Here is a 25,066-nt window from a genome sequence, read left to right on the forward strand (position 1 = left end):
CAAAATCTCGCAGACAAAATCTCGAGAACCGCACTCAAACCACTGAAAGGCAGCAGTAAACGAAGCAAGTCAAGTGATCTCCACAAAATAGGGCAAGTGTACCATTAGTGGTGCACCTAAGGGAAAACAGCTAAAACACGGTGTTAAGATCATGAAATATATGATTTTAACGTATCATTCGATAGATCTCAAATCCTTCTATCATTCAAATGTTTAAAAATCACGATTCAATTGAAATTTCCCTGCAAAAAGCCTTGCACCAATAATAGGAACACTGTTCCTTTAGTGGAGGTATATTTTAAGGATGGTTCCTTTAGTGGCGCAAACCATTGATTTCTTATGGGACCCTCCACTATGGGTACTGATGCACCACTATAGGTGCAAAGGAGCAAAAAAATTAAGCAAAATAATTGTTTTAAATAGTTTTACGGTTAAATTTCATGAATATTATTCGATTACTTGTATCATTTTCGCATCGTACATAATACAAAAATATCACATAATCATTTATTAGCGCGAAACATGCCAAAACACACTACCTCCACTATTGGAGCTACCTCCACTAAGGGAGCGTTTGCCCTATTAAAAAAATAGTTTGATTTCACAACGTTTACAAACTTTTTAAAGTTTAATTAAGACCATTGTGCTAAATTTGTGTACGCGAAACCGATCTATTAGTCGACAGTGTGAAGGTTTGTACCACGTCATTTTCTTGTAGATATAATGCGATGTTTGTTTTTCGAGAACACTCCAGACTCTGTACAAGCTTCGAATTACTTTGATTTTTGTGACTGTGACTGATAGGTAAATATGAATGCATCATGAAAGTGCTCATAATACCATGTAGGTACTTGGTGGAAAGTCTAGATAATAAAGTAACATAAGTAGTGTTAGACGAAGAAAAATGTATTTATAGAGCACACATGTATGAGTCATAACATCTTTGAGAAATCGATAATTAAAGCATGTAAGGCGGCATAGTAATTGTGCATTTTTAAACAGCATTTTAAAATGCATACGAAATAGTACAATATTTTTCAAGTCTAGCACCAAAGAGACCTATATATTTTATAGACCGTAGTTCAACAAAATTTGATGTTAACATAATTAGTCACATTTATAGATAAGGAATGGCTTATCTCTGTATGCGGTACCTTACACAAATTTAACCCTTGCAAGGCAGGCTAAAATTTATAAACACAGGGCTGGTAGCGACTCACTTTTTAGTGACTTGGTCACCATTTTCGACCTAATACCTAAACAATTTGCAATCTAATGAAAAATCAACGTTCTATTGTTTTTGATTATATTATATTTGTTATATATTCATGAAATGCTTCCGCAAAAATCGTGGATTTACCTATTCATGATTAGGCTGACCACAAGGTAAAAGGTTAAAAACGGGACAAAAAAAAAAACAAAATCGGGACAATTTTTAAAATTGATAAATAGCGTTCTTTTGGAAGTTTTAAGAAAATTTGTAACAATTTTAAGCTTTTTGGAACTTACGAAAAACATGTTTATCTGGTGTTAGAAGAATCATTTAATGTTTTCGTTATGATGATTAATCTGAGTTAAAGTAGATGTTTTGAGGGAGTGCGATTATTGAGCTTTGGAACTATTTTGACAATTTTTAGATTTCAAAATCTGGATTACAAGTCATTTGTGAACTTCAAATTAAAATGAAAAGATCATCCAGGCTGTTTCAGACAACTTCGTTTTTAACCTTCGTAATTCGTAACAAATTATGCACACTATTTTCGATGACAATCTTCCTAAACCTTTGAGTTCTGGTGAAACGTTTGAAAATCCAAACGAAACCTTTGCGATTTTTGCATGATCCTTTCGAATATCTGTAGGAGTCTTCGAAATTTGTAAGAGTAATCGCTAAGTCTTCCATAGGAGTCCTGGAATTTGAAATCCCAAAAATTCAAGCTTCTTTTCTTTCAAGAAATCCAGGAATCTAACTGAAATCTTGAAATTTCTATCGGAATTCCACAAACTATCTTTGAATTTTTCGAGATTCCAACCACCGCTCCATAATGATTAATCCTAAGACTTTCATAAACTTTTTTTACGCACAATCACGTTGGAGTCCTGGATAAATTCAACAGTGAAAGTACCGTAATCCGGGGACAAATTGATCAGTGGGGTGAATTTGATCAGGTCGGTACCAAATAGCATTTCCTTTCAAGGATGCTTAATACTTCTTTGCCATCATAGACATTCAATATTTTCTGGTTCATAGATGCCTTATGATGATTTTAAACTATTTCATTTTTATTAAGGCCAGTTTTGCATAGAAATATTCACAGTTTTTGAAGGTGTTAGCAATACTGTTGAATGGTACTAAATCCGCTGGTGTTAAGCCTGCATGTAAATTTTGAGTATTAAAAATGTTGTGTAAGCTACAGTGTGAACCGCTGGACTCATTTTTGAAGTCGTACAGCATAACAATTTTTTTTGCTCATAAACCGTTTATTGTTGAATAACGTGCTTATTTCAAGGGAAATTGCATACATTTAGGCGTATTATGCAGATTTACAAAGTTTAATTTTGCAATAAAATAATGATATACACGAGTTGTAAGAATTTTGACATCATTTTCAGATTCAGGAGACCCAAACTTAGTAGATAGGGAAGTTTTACATTCTAAAATATATTTTATTATATATTGATCAATTTCGCCCCAATGTGTCATTTCCAATTTTTGGTATAGAAACTAATTTTAGGAAATTTTAGGAGGATCGCAGCAAGCCGTGCGCGCGGGCGGCTGCGTTTTGAATTTTCTGTCACGTTTACCTCTGTTCCGCGTTATGGAATTTTTCTGAATTCAGCTTGTGCTTTGAAACAATTCTTTCCGAAACAAAGCTTTGCGTAGTTAATTTTGATGAAATAAAAATCAGTAGTTGAAAAGCTACATTAGTGCAAAAACAAATGTGAATCGGCAAAAGTGGAATAAGTGTGAATCTGAGGTGTGATCGATCGTGACCGTTTTCTGGCATGACGAAAGAGGGGATGGAAGCGGAGAAGATGGAAGGCTTACATGGCGATGACACGTAGTGGCACTTAGTGAGATTGTTCCGATTTTTATTATTATTTCAAGTTTTATTTACATATCAAAACAAATAGGGGAAAGTGGTCCAAAATGCCACTTTGAGGATTTGTGGCGTGTGTTCGTTGTGATTCACTTTCAATTTACATACATTAATTGCTGTTTTACGGGAGGGGGGTCAGAGTAACTTTTCTTTTCGTTTCAGAGAGCGAGTAAGGGCGCTTAAGGCTAAGTAGCCCGTCATTCGTTTTGGCAACAATGAAGACTTTCCAGCTTGCATTTAAAAGTGATAAAACTCTGTCTTGATAGTTTATATTGACTTGAAAATGTATCACTGTACGCGCTAACATGCATAGAGTATGCTGATACTTTTTCAGCTGTGTCAGTGAAAAACCAACTGATTTTCTTTGATTCGAAATCGTGAGATGAATTAGCAACAATCATCAACGGCGCGAACAAATTTCAATGACGGCCTACTTCGCCTTAAGCCCAGGCTTTAGAGCCAGGACATACGGGAGAAATGCCTGTGTCCCATCCTAGGAAAAGGCAACAAACAACAATGGAGTGCGCATTAACTTTCTTAGCAACGCCACTCCCAACGATTTTGCATATCTCCCTAAATGGAACGGTTGGTACGGTTGTCCCCGTTTCTTCCCTCACAATATTTCAACATTTTCTGTCTATCATGTTATTCGTTCATGAATAATCTGATCGCCGGAAATTTTTGAATTACCTCCAAACCCCAAGTCTGCACAGTGGGCCTGGCCATTTTAATATTTGTATCAAATCATTGATATGCTGCAAATATTAATGCTGACAAGAAAATACTAGAAGAAATTTCAGTATTTCCAGGATGCTTTTCAATATTGGCTGTGCAAGCACTTAGAATAGAATAGAATAGAAACTAATTTTAGGAAATTTTAGATTTAGATCTATAAAAAATGGATTAGATAAACTGATAGAGATTTATGGAGTACTGATTTAAAAAAAAAATGTCAATTTTTGAATTCCGAAGAAAAACATAACAAAAAGTTGTGAAATAGTGATCAATTTGCCCCCGGATTACGGTACCACGCAAATCCAATAACCAGTTCTCGAGCCAACTCGTGACATAAAAACGCCCTTCCTTTTATGAAAAAACTGAATTTAGTACTATACCATTTAATTCCACTAGAGTTTGTAGTTACTAGTACACGACACTGAAGACGGCCTTACAGTTGAGGTCGAAATACGCGTATCTGTCAAAGGATACAAACTCTAGTGGAATTAAATGGTATAGTACTAAATTCGGTTTTTTCATCTACTTATAGGTATTCTACTAAACAGCTCGAAGATTTATTATCTTCCTTTTATATTTATATAGATAGGCAAAAATAACGTAACGCTCTTGGGAGAGGAGGGAGTCAGCTCAAGCGTTAAGGCTCACACGAAAATTTGGGAGGGGATCACAAATTTCAATTTTAACGTTGTTTAATAATGGACGCTCCCATATCCAATAGGGTGTTGTAAATCTACATAAATTTTAAGAGTCAGAAGATTGGACCGTAATATTACCGAGATCTTAGTAATCCAAACTGAGAACAAAAACCAAAAAATCGTCATGTTCGTAGGAGGTGGAAAATTTGGTTGGATATTGAGAATAGATCGGATTGCTTGACTTATCTAACAAATTGGTTTCTCCAAATTCTAGAAATTAGCCTTAAATTTAGGTCACGTTTCAGAATATTTACAATTTTAATTAAAATATTTCATTTTTTATGAATCGGGATTATTAAAGGTCTTATATGAAAACTAATCAAATAGGATCCATGTTTCGAAAAAGTGGTTGAGAATTTGCATAGATTTGAGTATGAGTACTCTGAATCAGCATCTGTTAACCATAGAATAATAGATGAATATGATAAAACCTTGCAAAAATGATTTGAATCTTTTTACTTTACTGCTGTTATATACTGCTTTTTTGTGGGGAATATCATCAGTTCCGAAAATACGGGACAATTTGAGTATTTTCAATGAACCGACGGGACAGCTCGTCAAGGTGGTGAAAACGGTACTGTCACGTAAAATACGGTACGTATGGTCAGCCTATTCATGATGCGAAGGTAGCATAAACATAGATTGGATGCAACTAATTGTGATTTTGAATTACGCAATTTCTATTTACTAAGGGCCGATTTCTTCACCTTCGCTTAAGCCGTAAACCACGTTTACCCATACGATTAAACCAGGTTTAAGGCCTAAGCGGTGGTGAAGAAATCGCTTATAAGAAATACGGCTATTCGGCCTCAATGGAAATTGATCTTCGAAATCATGTATCGAATAGCCTAGGGCTGAGACGCCTAGAGCCTAGGTAGCCGGTTGCAACAAGACTAGAAATAACACTACGGAATGCCTGTCCCGGTATCAGGTATCAGAAGGCCGGCTCCAAAGGCACGTTCCCCGCCAGTTGGGATATTTGTGCCATCGCCATATTTGAGCCTATTTCATCATCTACTCGTAGGGAGAGAAAAGGGAAGGGAAAGATGGGAGGAAATAGGAGTGGGGTCCCTTGAAGAGGGAAGATCGCATAAGTGAAATGAGAGCATGTAGCTCCATACCAAAGACAAATTAAAGACCTCCATGTCCCTTGCAGTTGCCCAAAATTTAATGGCTCATAAGGTAATCTAGAATGCCGTGAAAAGTGTACTGCGATCTGTCAAACTTGGGTACCTTTTGCACTACCGTGGGACCAAATGCAGTACTAGAAGTGGTACCCAATCTGAGCCCGAGTGGGACGGACCTGTCCATACCACAATGGGTTCGAACAGCGCCCTAAAAAGGCACTGCAAAACGCATGAGCGCAAAGAGAGCCTATAGCTCATTACCACAGCAGATTAAGAATAACAGAATGTCCTGAAGATTCAGGCTTCTGAATTCAGTTTCACTTAATAAGTGTTTACCAAGTAATTGGAATCGCATTTTCGCAAAAACTGGACAGTTACATATCAGGTGATACGAAGTTCCATAATCGGAGTCACAACTATCACACACAAATGAGTCAGCACGCTAAATATTTGCCATGTGATAGTTGAGTCGGCAGCGGCCTGTCAACGCTCTGACCAAGAGACTGCAATTCTGCTTTGACAGATTTGTTAAATACTTCGCCACCCTTGGAGATGGCTCAGTAATGTACAATTTTGTTTTAAGACAAGACTCCAAACTTTTCGAATATTGCTTGTGCTGAGTTGCCGCCCAAGAATTTATCTGAAGCTTCACCCAGCACTTCGAAATTGGAATAGCTGCCAATGAAGTCATGCGATGCTCCATCGCGAGCTAGCTCATCAACCAATTCATTTCCAGCGATGGAAGAATTGCCAGGTACCCATACAAGGTTTACAGAGTTGACTGAATTCAGTTCCTCAATTTGAGTTCGACATGCGATAACAAGCTTCGAGCTTGAGTTGGCCGAAGCAAGAGCTTTTATAGCAGCCTGATTATCTGAACAGAAGTAAATAACTTTACCCATTACGCGCTGTTGAAGTGCTGATTGCATTCCACATATAAGAGCAAATATTTCCGCCTGAAAAACGGTGCAGTTTATACCGAGTAGTGTTTGATCTTTCGGATGCTTGCTCCTGCGGGGCTGGCGATGAGGGCAGGATCTCGGTTTGCTTTTGTATTTCCGAGGAAACGAGTGAAGCTGAAATGGGATTGTTGCTGCTCAGTCAAGGATGACGGATCAATTGGTGAGCTCGTTGCCTTTCTTTATTATATATAAGATACAGTTGTGTTCAGAATAATAGTAGTGAAAGCCGATTTTCATACAAAATGCTCAACTTTGGCATGCTGTAACTTTGTTTCCATATGAGCAATCGGCATGAAATTTTGGCAGTGAACTACAAATATACTCAATTTGATTATCACAAAATTTGAAAATTTTCACACTACCGGCTAAAAAGTTAAACACCAGGTGAAATCGCTCAAAATAATAGTAGTTTTTCTTTTGTAAATTTTTGTTCAGCAACAATTTTATAGAAAATTGTCTTGTTTATATATTTATAGCTTGGGTGGAAATGGTTGAAACGTTGAGCAAAGAAAAATTCAAAAACTCAAAATACAGTAGATATTTAAATTAATAAAACTACTATTATTTTGAGCGATTTCACCTGGTGCTTAACTTTTTAGCCGGTAGTGTGAAAATTTTCAAATCTTGTGATAATGAAATTAAGTATATTCGTAGTTCACTGCCAAAATTTCATGCCGATCGCCCATATGGGAACAAAGTTACAGCATGCCAAAGTTGAGCATTTTGTATGAAAATCGGCATTCACTACTATTATTCTGAACACAACTGTATGTATGACTGCACATTTAATCGTAAACATGATTTTTCAACAAACTATGAATGGTTCGTCACTGTGAGTGTCGACATAAACTCTGATTCATGAATTATTTATGTTTAACATTATTTTTTTTCAAAACACCCCTTTCTTTTTACCTTTATTTTTGTAATTAAAAAAACTTTGAATGGTTCGACACTACAAGTGTAGACTTAGAAAAAGGTTCACTTTATTCAACAAACTTTGATTGGTTCGTCACTACATGTGTCGGCATAAGAATAAGAGTGTTAGGAATGTTACATTTAGGTATTTGTTCAACAAACTTTGAATGGTTCGTCACCTCAAGTGTCGGCATAATTTTCCTGTACATAGAAATTGTTCATATGAAATGAAAATATTATATTTACATATAAGCATGTTTATATCTCACAAATAATTATTTATCATAGTTTAATCGCTTATCAAAGTGAATCATGTGACCCAACGATCCTCCCCATTAACAAACATCCCTCCCAGTAACCTTTGTGGAGATGCAGAGGTAAACACGGTCTCCAAATAGCAAAGGTTACACACTAACATTCCTTCCCCAAATCCCACCTGACTACAAGGACGTGGCCGGCGCCGTTATTGACCCTGTATAAATAGAGGCACTGAATTATGCACACTGAAGAAGATTATGGCCATTCCCAGCCGAACTTCTAGTTGATTCTTTGTGCATTTTCACCGACTTCGGTCAATCACGGAATAGCAACCATTGATATGTGTCAGTCTAAGCTAAGCTGAAAAACGGTGCAGTTTCTACCAAGTGAGTAAAACTGATTCAGCCTTAGCTTACGAAAATATACACCTGCACCAGCTCTACCGTCAAGAAGGGAGCCATCAGTGCAACATACTATATTGTTTGATATACTTCTTTCCAAATAGCCAGACGTCCACTCTTCCCGTGAAGGGAATTGTGTGGTAAATGTCCTGTAAGGAAAGTGACAAGCAACTGTGAGATCACTTGGAGCAAGGACCATTTTGTCCCAATTCACCAAAAGTGGAAGCAACGAAGTGTGTGTAGATCTACGATTTACTGGATTTTTCTCCACCAGATCCAGTATCCATACATGGTAAGAGCAAGAAAGTGCTTCTTGTTCAAGATGTATCCCAAGTAACAACTCCGATTCTATTTAGATTTGTCCAATTTTCATCGTGGTTTCATGATAGCATGATCAAGTTTTGCAGTTTTATAGCATTTTTTCACAAGTTGAAGTCATCTCCTCCAGTTCATTATCTTCAAGCCATTTTCACAAATACTTGAAGTATACTCTATAAAACCATTGATTTCATAAGAATATTTGATCTAGAAGTAAGTTTTGCAAGGCTCTCCAAAAATACTTCAATAAAGCACTTTGAATTGTATTATGGTTTATTTATGCTGCCCACAGTAAAACTCAATATATTTACAAAGCTCATTCTTGAATCACCCTTGAAACTCATGGTTCTCGAACAAAACTCAGAATCCCTTCTTAAATACTGATTCGAATAATCCTGAATAACAAGTTGTAGCACTAATTTATGATCATGTTTTTGACAATATTCCCATATTTCAACATTGTTTAGTTTGTATTAATTACATTATATGTAATCCTCACAGTTAAAAGTAATATAAACGGCCAAACAACTGATGTATGAGGAAGGTCAAAAACTGGCACCATATATGGCTAGTGTACCGTCTCCCACTCAAAATACAAATCAGCAGCATAGTGTTCATTAATTAGAATTATAATAAATCTTCGAGCTGTTTAGTAGAATACCTATAAGTAGATGAAAAACCGAATTTAGTACTATACCATTTAATTCCACTAGAGTTTGTATCCTTTGACAGATACGCGTATTTCGACCTCAACTGTAAGGCCGTCTTCAGTGTCGTGTACTAGACTCGACTTCTCGAGTTCGAGAGATTATCTACATGTATTTTTAAAACAGATTATCATAACATCAATACGCTTAGAGGTATTCTTACTATAGCTTTATGGTTCTCTAATTATCGATGATAAGTTTTCGGTCACAAGAGTACCAACACTCAAGAGAATCTTAAGAAATAGTCTTGAAAACCTACTGAAGCGTGGGCCAGATCGGCTTTATGAGATTTTCATGATGGTTTTATTCTGGTTTTGCAGGAAGAATCGATTTATTCTTGAGTTTTATAATTTGTTCTTGTAAAAATTCTGAAGAGAATCATGAAACTAATTTTGTTACTTGGGATTTGTAGTGGCGCAACGTCGGAAAGGGCCTCGAGCGCTGCTGTGGGAGTTGTAGAGAACGCACAGACATCGCCATCAAGCACATCCTTTGGAGATGGCCCAATTTTGATTGGATTGTTCTCACTTCGCCCTTTTGCCACCACATGAAACATCCATATGCCAATATTGGTCGAACAACTGTTGTGTAAATCCATTTGATATACTTGGGTTTGAGGCCCCAAGTTTTACCAAAGGTTCGCCGGCATTGACCAAAGGTCATGCAAGCTTTTTTGACTCTGAAATCAATGTGAGCTGTCCAAGAAATCGAATAGCATAGGGCTGAGTCGCCTAGAAAGCCTAGGTAGCCGATTGCAACAAGACTAGAAATAATACTACGGATTGCCTGTCCCGGTAGTATATGTCCATCATACAGGTGGTCCCTAATTTATGGTGTCATGCGGCTAAAAGCATACCGTGCCTAGGAATCAATGGTCAGGGGGATCGAAAGAAACCTAACCGCGAACGGTGCCTGTGGAGTACCGGGGTACCCTCCACAGTATTATTATTCGTCTCTGGTGTTATGCCCGTACTGTGCTACCCGTAGCAATGGCGCAGTTCACCTTGTGTTTCTCCGAGATAATCGGCTGCTCATATTTAGCCTCAAATCAGAGGCCTGTTGGCGAGTCGGAGCATGTAAATGTAATATGGACCGTATAAAAATTTTCCAGGTGAACCTTCACCATGCAAAGGTTCACCATGGAAAATATTAATGTGGGACTAATTCAATTTTCAGCCCTGGATAAATAATAGTAGCGTACTTGTTTGTCCTTCAAGTAGTTGTAAAATTTTGTACGACGAAAGCCAGTCCGAACAACGACAGTTATTCTTGTTATAGAGACACAACATTTGTCCCAATAACAGAATTCATCTGTAGAGACTTTGTTGCGATCAAAGTCGAGGTGCCAACTATCCGGGGGTAAACGAAGGTATATATTGCTTCTGCTCACTTTCCTGGAGATGTTGAGTATGCGCCTTCATCTTCGATCGGCAATTTTGTCAACTACTGTGCGAAAATTAATGTCCAATTTATGAAGGGTGCGATGCAAACGCCCATCATATAATTCGGGGTAGCACCGATATTAATAAAAGAATATAAGATCTCTCAAACTACAAGTCTTCTAACAATATAGACGTATGTATTAGAGGAGATTCTTCTACTTTTGTAGATGCTATCCGACATGAGATTCTTGATTTCACGATTTGTAGTTATATGCTATCGGAGAAGCATTGTTAAATCACAAACAAATTCGGAACGATTTTCAAGTTGGATCAGAAATAACAGAGAAACTATCCAAAGAAAACCAACTGGGATTTCTATCATTTTCATTTGACGTATAAGAATTCGTAAAATGGTGAACAGTTTACGACTGTTTCACAACTGGAAGATGCCTCTATTGGGATCATTCAAAAAAGGTCTTCCAAAAGGAATGGCAAGCTGGGAGGATTGAGGAAGAAATCCAGGCGAATGTTCAATAGAACGAAGATAACTTCAGATTGGGCTGAATACAAAATAGCCCTAAAAGATTACAACACAGAACTAAGGCACGCCAAACGTGACTGGAGACGGGTATGTGAAAACATCAACAACGTAATTGTTGGTTGTCGTTAACGAAGGCATCGCTGTCCACTGCTCAGTTTTTGTTTCGATATTTCGTTGTGATAATTATAGCGTTAATACAATATTTTCGACTGTACTTCTTCGCCTCTTAGTGAACCACACGTTGGTAAATTTGCTGGATCAGTTTCGACATAATAAGTTCAGAAATTTGTCAATTCCGATTACCTCATTTTACACCATTGTTATCGTTTTGCTGTGCATAATCTGAAGCAACAATGGAATGCCCAAAATGCTCGAGCTCACTACCTACCAACAGTCAAGAGAGAGGATTCGTAGTTTGCGGGGGAAGCTGCTTGAAGTCTTTCCACGCTGCATGTGTTGGAGTTTGTGAAGCGATTGCTCGATGTCACCTAAAAAACGTGATTTGGCTGTGCGATGATTGTTTAGACGTGTTCAACAACCAGGTTTCTCGTCAGATGCAAAGTGATTGCTCCTCCGTAAATATTGAAGAGGAGATAATTGATATAAAGGAAAAGCTAGTGAGCATCACGGATTCCTTATCTACGCTGATATCTAAGCAAGTTCCAACTGTTGCACAAGTATCTCAAGAAGACGAGCTTAACTCGATACATCCAACTCATCAGTCTACCCCACTATCGAAACTTAATTGCGGCTCTAGGATGAATGCATCTATAACTACAAATAACACTCATTCCTCTTCAGATGCCAACAGCCTTATACTGGATAGAAGCAATGATTTTTCCCTTTTCCTATCGAATATCGATTGTACTGTTTCCCAGCAAGAAGCTACTCGGATGGTCATCGAATCTCTAGGAATCAACGAAGTAACTGAGAAGATCGAAATTGTTAAACTGGTGCCGAAATGGAACGTTCACAACTATTCTCAGTATACATCGTACAAAGTGGTGATCGATGGGAAGTATAAGCAGAAGGCGCTCGAAACGAACACTTGGCCGGTCGACGTTATGTTCCGAGAATTTTTCAATTATCCACGACGTACTTGGAAACCTACGGAAATTCGCAACGTTAATTGAGTGAATCACAGCAGTATACATCCATGTCCTTCAAATGTGTTTGCTTGTTTGTTATACATGATCGCCGTATATTGTAAAATTAAATTCTGTTGAGTTGAATGTCAGTATAAATGTTTGTATACTAATTGTAAACGTATTAAGTAAAACGTCATTGGGGCACTACAGCCTGTTGATGAATCAAATAAATAAATAAATAAATAAACAGTTTTCACCAAAGCAGCTGCAGGCTTCACAAAGTCCTTTCAAAAAACCATTCAAAGACCGTAAAAAAGAAAACGACAGTATTACTGTTGACTCTTCGGAAAACATTGAAAGTAATGTTAAGAACTCATTTCCCTGAATCGATCCCATATTCGGATGAAGAACAGGTCTTAGATGAAGCGAGACATGTATGGTCGATAAATGCCTATCAGAAATATTGAGATATCTTGACGCCATTGAGGGTCGAATAGGCATTGAGCTGCCGGAAAAGATGAAATTTACCCAGCCTTACTACAACGGAAGCAACGAAGTGTGTGTAGATCTACGATTTACTGGATTTTTCTCCACCAGATCCAGTATCCATACATGGTAAGAGCAAGAAAGTGCTTCTTGTTCAAGATGTATCCCAAGTAACAACTCCGATTCTATTTAGATTTGTCCAATTTTCATCGTGGTGTCATGATAGCATGATCAAGTTTTGCAGTTTTATAGCATTTTTTCACAAGTTGAAGTCATCTCCTCCAGTTCATTATCTTCAAGCCATTTTCACAAATACTTGAAGTAAACTCTATAAAACCATTGATTTCATAAGAATATTTGATCTAGAAGTAAGTTTTGCAAGGCTCTCCAAAAATACTTCAATAAAGCACTTTGAATTGTATTATGGTTTATTTATGCTGCCCACAGTAAAACTCAATATATTTACAAAGCTCATTCTTGAATCACCCTTGAAACTCATGGTTCTCGAACAAAACTCAGAATCCCTTCTTAAATACTGATTCGAATAATCCTGGAGGGTACTGTGCTACCCGTAGCAATGGCGCAGTTCATCTTGTGTTTCTCCGAGATAATCGGCTGCTCATATTTAGCCTCAAATCAGAGGCCTGTTGGCGAGTCGGAGCATGTAAATGTAATATGGACCGTATAAAAATTTTCCAGGTGAACCTTCACCATGCAAAGGTTCACCATGGAAAATATTAATGTGGGACTAATTCAATTTTCAGCCCTGGATAAATAATAGTAGCGTACTTGTTTGTCCTTCAAGTAGTTGTAAAATTTTGTGCGACGAAAGCCAGTCCGAATAACGACAGTTATTCTTGTTATAGAGACACAACATTTGTCCCAATAACAGAATTCATCTGTAGAGACTTTGTTGCGATCAAAGTCGAGGTGCCAACTATCCGGGGGTAAACGAAGGTATATATTGCTTATGCTCACTTTCCTGGAGATGTTGAGTATGCGCCTTCATCTTCGATCGGCAATTTTGTCAACTACTGTGCGAAAATTAATGTCCAATTTATGAAGGGTGCGATGCAAACGCCCATCATATAATTCGGGGTAGCACCGATATTAATAAAAGAATATAAGATCTCTCAAACTACAAGTCTTCTAACAATATAGACGTATGTATTAGAGGAGATTCTTCTACTTTTGTAGATGCTATCCGACATGAGATTCTTGATTTCACGATTTGTAGTTATATGCTATCGGAGAAGCATTGTTAAATCACAAACAAATTCGGAACGATTTTCAAGTTGGATCAGAAATAACAGAGAAACTATCCAAAGAAAACCAACTGGGATTTCTATCATTTTCATTTGACGTATAAGAATTCGTAAAATGGTGAACAGTTTACGACTGTTTCACAACTGGAAGATGCCTCTATTGGGATCATTCAAAAAAGGTCTTCCAACAGGAATGGCAAGCTGGGAGGATTGAGGAAGAAATCCAGGCGAATGTTCAATAGAACGAAGATAACTTCCGATTGGGTTGAATACAAAATAGCCCTAAAAGATTACAACACAGAACTAAGGCACGCCAAACGTGACTGGAGACGGGTATGTGAAAACATCAACAACGTTCCAGCAGCTGCAGGCTTCACAAAGTCCTTTCAAAAAACCATTCAAAGACCTTAAAAAAGAAAACGGCAGTATTACTGTTGACTCTTCGGAAAACATTGAAAGTAATGTTAAGAACTCATTTCCCTGAATCGATCCCATATTCGGATGAAGAACAGGTCTTAGATGAAGCGAGACATGTATGGTCGATAAATGCCTATCAGAAATATTGAGATATCTTGACGCCATTGAGGGTCGAATAGGCATTGAGCTGCCGGAAAAGATGAAATTTACCCAGCCTTACTACAACAACGAAAAAATACACTTCGTTTGCTCTCAACCGAAATATTCAAAGCAAGTGTTGCGCTTTCATACATTCCAAGAGCGTGGGGTAAGGTTCGAGTTGTTTTCATTCCAAAAGCTGGAAGAAAGGGCAAAACAATTTCGAAAGACTTTAACCTATAACCTGTTCTTTTAAAGACAATGGAACAAATAATTTATGACTTCATCAATTTAACAAGTTGAAAGGAAATGACTCTTCGTAATTGTCAATTTGCATATCAAACAGGATAATCTACCATGACCGCGCTGCAGTTGGTGGTGAATAAAATCGAGAAATCACTTCAAGCCAAAGAAATTGCTGTGGTTGCTTTTCTCGATATTGAAGGAGAATTCGATAATGCATAATAAAGCTATAAGTTCAGCAATGGAAACAAGGGCCTTATCGAATTGGTTGTGGCACTAGAGGCACTAGAAATAGGCAGATTGATCTAATTTTGTGAGCGAATCGTAGGCGACTCACTAACAAAAGTGAATCGACTTTTTTGATCGATTCAGTGATTTTATTGAAGAGAAAAAAAATGTTTCGTATAAAAAACGGAAAACAAGTTTTTGAATGAGAACAAATCCTATGTTGCTATTCATACATGTCAGATGCACTCGACTATTACATGAAAAACATAACATTATTATTCTAGCTAAATGTCTAAGCTGACTTTAAAAAATTGGCGGTGCTAGTGAATTTTTGAGCGTTGACTCTTTTGCATGGTTTGTGAATGAGTCGCCCATCTCAACTAGGAACCTCCTATTTACCACCTACATCCATGTGTGAGGAATTTCTTTTCAGATATGGTCAAGAAAAGCATTTTTCTTTGATCACAGTACGTAGTTGTAAAGAAATGTCATTACAAAGGGAGATCGCTGTAGAAAATTGCTTGGCCATTTCTTTCGAAGATGTTTTTATTTTTCTTGAGCGGAATAGCAAACTTAGTTTTAAACACTGAGGCCTTTTGTACAAGACGAATCTCTTAAAAACTTGAAAGATCAAGGTTTTAAGGTACACGTCGGACTCGATTATTCGGAGAAGAGGGAAGATCGCATAAGTGAAATGAGAGCATGTAGCTCCATACCAAAGACACATTAAAGACCTCCATGTCCCTTGCAGTTGCCCAAAATGTTATGGCTCATAAGGTAATCTAGAATGCCGTGAAAAGTGTACTGCGATCTGTCACACTTGGGTACCTTTTGCACTACCGAGGGACCAAATGTAGTACTAGAAGTGGTACCCAATCTGAGCCCGAGTGGGACGGACCTGATTATACTCTATGGCCTGGGAAGTCAAGGAAATTTCCATTACGAAAAGATCCTGGACCGACCGGGAATCGAAACCAGACGCCTTCAGCATGGCTTTGCTTTGTATCCTAACCACTCGGCTAAGGAAGGCCCAGATTATACTACTATCACTCCTCAATGTAAAAGTTCCACACCGTCAACTTCGAACGAACTCCTTCTTTTTTTTGCACAGTGCTCTCACAAACTACTATGTTTATGTATGTGTCATTCGTTTAACGAAAGTGTCAATGATTTTTTTCATCTCTTCCGTCCAACTCTACGTAAAAAATTTCATCTGGTTCTGGCAAGCTATGTTTATATTAGTCATAGTAATTAAGTAGATTTAAGCAATCATTGTATCACTTGAAAACTTGTTGATACGAAAAGAAGAGGAGGTTTGAGAAAAAAATGCTCTGCTCAAATGGGCTTTTCGCTACTCCAAATAAACAAGCAATAAACAATAAACGCGCAGCTATTCAGCATAACCATGCTGAGGGTCGTGGGTTCGAATCCTGCTGGTCGAGGATCTTTTCGTAAAGGAAATTTTCTCGATTCCCAAGGCATAGAGTATCTTCGTACAGTTAATAACTGTGGAAAGTGCTCATAAGAACACTAATCTGAGAAACAGGCTTTGCCCCAGTTGGGACGTAACGCCAGAAAGAAGAAGAATAAGAAGAAACAATAAACCATCGTCAACTGCACGCGCTTACCAACAAAGCTATTTTAGGAGCATGAGGAGAGCAGGTTCAATAGTCAATAGGGGCAATGGGGGCTATATGAACATACGGGGCAATATGAGCCACCCCGGTTTTGACCTTAAAAACAGGGTTTGAATGTCTAGTGTCATTATGATCTGCTAAAGGATGCCTCAAATAGCCACCACAATAAAAACCGTAAGAATATTCGTTTGAACACTCAAGATATTTACAAAAATGTACAAATTTGTCCTTCGTCATGAAAATCTTATAATTTTGGCAGTTTTTAATTAAGCCTATAAGACAATTATATTTATAATTTTGGTAAATTTGACCAATCCATTGAAACTTCTGATCATAATGAACAGTTCGTGAGCGAAATTATATTTGTTCGTAAACAAAATGATTGAAAAACAATATATTATTTTCAAGATGAAGGGGCGGGGCAAAATGAGCCACCTAGATTTAAGCTAAACAAACGATGTTTTGAACATAAAAATGCATTGCCTAAATATACCAGATTATTTTTGTACTGCATAGTCATCTTTATGCACCATTACAAGTGGAACACTTTGCTAGAAAATACGTTGAACGAAGTATCGCAATTTAGTACTAGTATAACATGGTCTGTTTACTATGTATTATGTATCTTTAAAAAATAAGCCGCTAGAATCAATAATTTCAAGCAAAGCTAATACAATTTCCTTTCCAATAATGTACTCTTCACCACTAACTCTTCTCTATGCTGTTTTAAATAAAAATCATTCGATTGAATGAGGTGGCTCATACTGCCCCGTAGGGTGGCTCATAATGCCCCATATGGTTGGTGACCACGTAGAAAAACATGGTTTTCCAAAAAGTTCCTGAAATAATTTGCAAGTTAACATTAATTATCGACATAACATGGAAGATAACATTTTATAGTACAAGTCACTTGCATTTAAATCATAATTTTTGCTGTTTTTCCATGCATTCCATGACGTTTTCCTTAGGCGGCCCATATTGCCCCGATCACCCCTACAAGCAATTCTGTGATAGCACTCGTCGTTTTGGTACGTAGAAAGCGAATAAACAATAAACGCCTTGTTTTTTCGAGAAAATGCAAAAGGAATGAGGAAAAATTTGATCGTTGACGTTTGGATTGAAATTAGTCATGTATTCTTTTGTCCATGACGAGACGCCAGAGTTATAGTGGAAGACAATGTGTTTTTTATTTCGTCAGCAGTCGGTGATTTTTTCAGCAGATCTTCCAAGAAATTTATTGAAGAAAATTCTTAAGAATGAATTTCAAAGTTATTGGAGAAATTTGCTAAAGGTTTTTCCAGGAACCCCTACAAGGTTTCTTACAGGAGTTCCAACGCGGATTTTTCCCAGTTATTTCTCATCCATTTTCAAATGAATTACTTCGTGCATTTGTCTACGGGTTGCTCGAATCTTCTTCCAGGGGTTATTCCAGGAAATCTAAAGGTAACTCTTCCAGGAATCCCACAATAAATTCGATCAGTTATTCAGTTGTCAAGTTTCTCTACACATTTATCTAGTTATTAAAATTGAAGATTCCGGGTATAATGTTTGTAGTTACGAAGTCACTATATGGTCACCATTTTGATAATTTTAGTCACCTAGGTCACAGGTCTGACCGCTACCAGCCATAAAGACAAGGCTGATGAAAAAAACACAGATAACTAAATCATGTAATTTTTCCAAATTAAAAAATGCGAAAAAAAAAACTATTTTTGAATTCCTTGCAATATTTAGAAATTGAATAACATTTTATTATTGTAAGTAATAAATCGGCAAACCCGCTTTATTTTTAATTTATTGCTTTTAAAGTTAAGAGCACAATTCAGGTTTGTTTACGTGTTTGTATGTTTAGGCAAGTTTATCTACTAACTCAGTTTATTTTGTATTACAGAAATCGTACCATCGTCATAATGCAAGGTGAGCAAAATTATCTTCTCACAAACGGTAAGAGCAAATTTATATTTAATAATGCACCAATTTTGGCCATAATGCTTCGATTTTGATCCCTTAAGCATTAATTTTCAAGCTCCGTTCATGATGAGGTAAATCTGGTTGTTGTAAAATTTTAAAATAAATTTCCTTTACTATGGTCAAAGCTGGTATTTATTGTATGCATGAAACGGACATAACTTCAAACCATTACCATAATTACATTTATAAAAGGAATAGAGGAACTTGTTCTTTCGGTAGTTTTGTTCTTGTTCATAATAGGGATGTTATTAGAAGATTGTTCGAAATCCAGCAGCAGAAGACATTTTTGTAGAGATTTTTTTTTATAAGACGTGAATGGCCTTAGTTAAAACCTCAATAATAATTAATAATAATAAATGCAAAAACTGAGCCTGGTAAGTTTTGGAAAACCTTACTGTCGAAGAGAACAAAGCTATCGTAAATAGGTTTTTTTTTTTTTTTTGTATGGTATTCAGTTGGAGCTGCCTGACAGCTTAACTTGTCAAGGCTGAACCCTCGGTCTGGCTTTTGCCAAGTTTCCCCTCTACCAGGACCAATACTCAGACGGACTAGGCAATGGCGCCCACATGAACACTGTTTTACTAATACTTATATATTGTGACGTGGTAGTTTTTGAAAAGTACCCATATTCCCTTGCTTCTGAGAAAAGGAAGCATTGTGAAAATCAGCAGCTCCATTAGAATTTCTTTGAAATAGTAGTGTAGTAGTGTCAATACTAGTACTGTCTAGTCGAAATAGTTTTGAATAATTTGTCATTCAAGTGCTATTCTGATTACTCCTGTCTTTTACGTAAGATTAGAGTCTTAAATGTCAATTGTCGTCAAGTCTTAACAAAATTAGGCTGTTTAGTAGTAGTTCTAGTTAATTTCATTTTTTGCTGTTGAAAGTATTTATTGGTCATTACGTTCATATATCCTTAAAGAAAAAAGTCGCTTTTCTTGTCTTGTCAATTTTTCGAAACTAGCAAGTGTATCCTAATGATCGATCTCAGCGTCTTACTTTCCACTTCTATTACAGTCTCCTACAAGATTCACTTTTCGGTGGCAAATGCAATGCTTCACAACGCCTACTTTCTACTTGTAAATTTTGCGAAAATGAAGCTGGAATTAGATTATTTATACCATTGTTACAAAAGAGGTATGTTATGGTAATGTAAAAACCATATTAAAATAAGATTGTCGCCACTTATTTCTACTCAGTGAATACACTAGTCATTTTCCTCAGAGTAATATTCCCTAAGTCGTACATGATAACGATGTGTCTAGCTAGCTAATAGTAAGAGTGGCTACGGATCATTCTGGTTAGCAAAAGGCAAACTGAACATCACCAATAGTATTAATGTCCACTTCGAATAGATTAATTATTTGAAATGGGCATCAATTCTATCAATGACGCAGAATGTCCGTTGGATCACATCCGAGATATTATTGCGTCTATGCCATATGAATTATGACGCGGCTTTAAGCAAAAAATGCCAAAATGTGATACAGGGTGTCTACTACCTGGAAAAACCTGGAAAACTGGGAATTATCAGGGAATTTTATCCAACCTGGAAAAAATCTGGAATTCTCAGGGAATTTTGGCTACTTAAGATTTCTAAATTGGTAAATGCAAGTACAGTTCAAAAATGTTTTTTCGCCTATTGTACAAAAATAATAAACTTTGTAGAGAAAGAGGAAAAATTACAACAGGCACAAAAAGTAGTACATTTCTCAGGTATGCATTTTTATTGTCTTGATCATCATTTTAATGCAAGTCTCCAGTTTTGTTTATGATCTCTAAAGTCTCTACTTTAATAAAAATTACTCTAAAGTCACTTTTTTAATCGGCTTGTAGTGAATCCTGATACAGAATGCTAGAGGTTCCAGAGAAACCTACAAAACATATTAGGCGACTGTTCCACAAGTTCTTAATGATATTTTTTCCAGATCTCGAGGAATGTTTCAGGAATTCTGGTAATTTCTTCAGTGATTTCTTCTTCATTATTTTCAGAAATTTCTTCAGGGATGCTACCAGCGATTTTGCAATGGATGGTTAGAGGAATTTCCTCAGAATTTGGTCCAAACATCCTTGAGCACTCCAACGCTTCCACAAAAGTTTATTCCTGAGCTTTTGGAAAAAAATCGTTTCGACATTTTTTTCACGAAATGCTTCATATATTCCAGGCATTTTCATAAGGATTTTTTCAAATATTCATGCACGGTTACTCTCAGGAGTTGCTCCAAAAATCCTTCATGCATTATTCGAATAAGATATCATATTATAAACTTTTCCAAGAATGGAATTTCCAATTCCCGTTCTAGCATTCCTCATTAGGTTCCTACAGAAATTTCTCCTGGAATTTCTCCAGTATATCATCAACATATTGTTGCTGCGGTTCAAACATTTCTCTAATAATTTTTCGAATAAAATGGCCCAATATCTTTGGATTATTCAAAACATTATTCAAGCTTCAGGGAGTTGGTCCAAATTTGTACAAGCATTTTTCACATCATTTGGAGATTCTTTTTTTTTAATTTTAGGAATAATAAATTTCATCATAAATTAGGAGGTCTTTCTGGTGAAGCTGCATTGAAGCCAAACCAAGGATTTTCAAGAGCAAAAATGTCGTTTGTGCTGAAAATTAAACTCGCTGGTGGTGACAAATCGATCAATCAAATTTTCAGTGCGAATGAATGTCAGGTTCTCTAGTTTTGTTCTTTTGGAAATGAAGGATTTGGCTTCGATGCAGAAATCCTAGTAGGATTTCAGACCTGATTTCCTCAAAAAAAAAAAAAAAAAAAAACGTACTCTAGAAAAACATTGTGGGTACGTCATTTGAATCCCATTTAAATGGAAAGAATATTTTTTCTTAAGCTTCATAAATCACTTTGATAATTAAAGGTACTTTCAGATCATTTGATAAACATATTTGATTTTCGTGGCAATTAAATAAAAACCACCATTTTTTTATTTGTTTCCCATTGTTTTCACGTTAAGAACAAAATAAATTATTGTTTTTATAAATACTTTGAAATTTGAATTAATTTTCAAAGATATCATTTAAAAAAAATGTTTTTAATTATGAAAAATTAACTATTCATATATTTTGGGAAATTTTTTTTAACCTGGAATTATTTTTTAAAACCTGAAGCTAAGTATGCTGTTCAGCTCAAGAAAAGTAAAAATTTCTGCGGAAAGAAATGGTCAAGAAATGTTCTACAGTGAGTCCTATTTGAATTGACGTTTCTTTTCAACTACGTACTGCGATCAAAGAAAAATGCTTTTCTTGAGCATTTCTTGCAAAAAATTTCCCACGCATCGAGATAGGCGATTACTTTTCTGTTGAAGTGCATACTTCCCATGAAAAACCTGAAAATCTCAGGGAATTTCATTACTGTAAATGAGTAGACACCCTGTGATACCACCACTACAGGTTACGCCTTTGGTTTCCATCATATGGGCTAATGGATTATGCCCTCCCATCGCGGCAAGGTCGCATAACCAAGGGGAGTGAATAGGTTTTCTCAAATATATTTCTGCAGCAAAAGATTGCTGATTTAATTCTAATTTGAAGCATATCAATCACATTCACCAGACCAACAGGCGCCACATTTTTTTTTTATTTTTTCTTCCTTTTAATCGGCTGTACGAAGTAGACACATTAACATCGTAATGTTTAATGTAACGTCTAATGTGCCTACATTCACTCTATTATGAATAGTGTAACTGTAATGTGCACCATATAAAAATAGTAAAAGTATATTCGGGCAGATCCGCTTTTAACCCGTACACGGAGAAATTTAAAAACCCATATTTGAGTATTTTTTAACTTATTTATGAGTTTTATTCTCTCCCTGTTCCATTCGCGCCTTCTATTGTTGTCAGAGAGCGAAGAGCAAAACAACCCAAAAACCAAACCTTAGTGCGTTACCTCAAATATGAGTAAGTGGCACAATACTAAATGTTGAGTGATTTGATCTGCCGGTTGAGTGAAATCAAACTAATCCAGTAGGTATTTTTTGGCATGGATGTAACTGGAAACAACTTTCACCGAATTAACTCAAAATTAACGCACGAATCCCCTGAATGGGGTCATGCACAAATAAAGTCACGCTACCCAAAATCTTAGCCCAAACTCACCCTTATGGCCCAATGTGTTTTTTTTTTCTTTCATTCAGTCCTATACGGGTAAGGGCAGCATTCGACTCACAATCAGGTCTCAGTACCTTATGTGTGAGGAGTGATTTTTCGATTTCTACAACTCTTCGTTCGACATCCTCGTCATTTCTTTTCCTTCAGCTGTAGCATATGGTACAGGGAGCCAGAGTACATCGAATATCGAATGGACTTGGCCGATTTCTCTCTTGGAGCGCCATGGTATATCTGGTTCTAGCCATCACCACCTTGTAGGCGTCACCCCACGGAATCCAGTTGGCACTTTCACATAGGCTATCGAAGCATGTTCATTTTCGTTTCTTGATTTCCTCTATGCCTCTGTGAACGCTTCAACACGTTTTTCTCTTTGTGCTTCAGTGCATGCGCGTTGCAATCTTCGTCTAGCCCGGAGACAGATCGCTCTAAGATTTGCAATTGATTCGCATAGAAACTAGTTCTTAACCGTCTAGGTCCAGAGTATTCTGTTCGCGCTCTAGTGTTTCACCTTCGAAGCAAATACAGTTTAAAAAACTAGACCGAAATCCCACTTCAAGAACTGCTAGGAAATGAAACCGGAGCAAGATTTATTTAGCGCGATGTGAGAAACTCTATGTGAAAAGCCAACCAATTGAGCTCTACTCCTCAACTCTTCATGGTATTTTATGAACAATCAACAACTTGAAAACAACCATGGTTTGTCATTGATTTGTGCATAATCACTAAATTTGCATCTTCGATCTTCACAATACTGTAAGTTCTACACATTTCTACAAAATATGAACATATGTTTCCAGATCCTAATAACCAATATTACGGCGGTTACCCACAACAACCAGGATATAATCAAGGTGGTTATCCTTCTCAGCCCTACCCTCCAACACAAGGATATCCCAGTTATCCACCTCAACCTGGATATCCGCCACAAGCCGGTTATCCTCCTCAGCCAGGTATGAGTCCGGACCATGAATTAGTTTCGCAGAATATCTAAACATATATTCTGTGCCCTAGGATTTGCACCACAACCAGGATTTCAGCCCTCGTATCCACCCCAAGACCAAGGATTCATAGGACAACCAGCAATGCCACCAGGAGGAAATTATAGCAATTATGATCCAGAAGATCAAAGCGCTAAGGGCTTTGATTTCTCAGATCAATCAATCAGAAAGGGATTCATTCGAAAGGTGTACTCAATTCTTACGGTAAGCCAAGGCATGAGTACCTCAAAAGATAATCATGACTAATATTATTCCCTATTAAGGTTCAACTTGGTATAACCCTCGGCTTCATAGCCTTGTTCATGTATCACAAAGGAACTAAGTTATGGGTTCAGAGACACCCCGAAATGTTTTGGATCGCTTTGGGGGTAATGATCGTTACTCTCATATCGATGGCATGCTGTGGCAATGTTCGACGCAAGGCTCCGATGAATTTCATCTTTCTGGCATTATATACTTTCGCCCAATCGTTTCTGCTTGGTGTCACCACAGCCAATTTCAGCTCGGATGAGGTATGAGTTTCATGATACGATTCTTACATGCATGTTTTCACCATTGCGGTGTAATTCTAGGTTCTTCTTGCGGTTGGTATAACGGCAGCAGTTTGTCTCGGCCTTACACTTTTCGCTTTCCAATCAAAATGGGATTTCACCGTTATGGGTGGAGTTTTGTTCGTGGCCGTTATAATTTTGATGCTGTTCGGAATCATCGCTATCTTCTTCCCAGGAAAAACAATCACAATCGTTTATGCAAGTGCCGGTGCTCTTTTGTTCAGTATCTATTTGATTTATGACACTCAACTGATGATGGGAGGTGAGCACAAGTACAGCATAAGCCCCGAGGAGTACATTTTTGCAGCACTGAACCTGTATCTGGATATTATCAACATCTTTATGTATATTCTTACAATCATTGGCGCGTCGCGCGACTAAATGCATTAGTGTTATGTGACAGCGCGTACCAAACAGTAATACCTACTATTAATAAGCTCGCGGAAAAACTAAGCATCGCATATATTATTACAACTTGGAACGTCCTTTCTATGATAAAGATATTTCTTATGGTTTTTATATTAAGTAGGGCTATTTATATTTGTTGTTACCAACCATATAGCTTCACGCCTGCAAATGTTACCTGTTCAAATATATATATGAAGAAGAGAAATGACGCTCCAGTGTGTAATGGATTAAACAGAACTATTTTACTTCATTACTAAAATCATCGAATGTGTAATGGGATTGACCCCTTATGGATAACCATAAAATTCTAAAATGATAATAAAATGTATTTAGTTCCAATTACGGATCTCGCAAACGTGA

At 37.0% G+C, this 25,066-nt stretch overlaps 1 protein-coding gene across 7 annotated transcripts; it reads left to right on the forward strand.

Annotated features, from left to right (window-relative positions):
• Positions 1–25,066, forward strand: LOC5574634 (protein lifeguard 1). Of its 7 annotated transcripts, none has more exons than XM_021844191.1 (7): positions 1–88; positions 581–692; positions 18,536–18,588; positions 23,547–23,699; positions 23,761–23,951; positions 24,011–24,259; positions 24,320–25,066. In XM_021844191.1, the coding sequence occupies exons 3-7, from the start codon at positions 18,555–18,557 to the stop codon at positions 24,677–24,679; spliced, it is 987 nt and encodes a 328-aa protein (XP_021699883.1). In that variant the 5' UTR covers positions 1–88; positions 581–692; positions 18,536–18,554; the 3' UTR covers positions 24,680–25,066. The 7 variants fall into 7 exon arrangements, with proteins under 7 accessions (XP_021699883.1, XP_021699884.1, XP_021699886.1 ...); XM_021844192.1 differs by having other exon boundaries at positions 2–88; positions 18,536–18,561; XM_021844195.1 differs by lacking the exons at positions 1–88; positions 581–692 and adding an exon at positions 725–804.

This window comes from Aedes aegypti, chromosome 2 (genome assembly GCF_002204515.2).
Source record: "Aedes aegypti strain LVP_AGWG chromosome 2, AaegL5.0 Primary Assembly, whole genome shotgun sequence".
Lineage (NCBI taxonomy): Eukaryota > Metazoa > Arthropoda > Insecta > Diptera > Culicidae > Aedes > Aedes aegypti.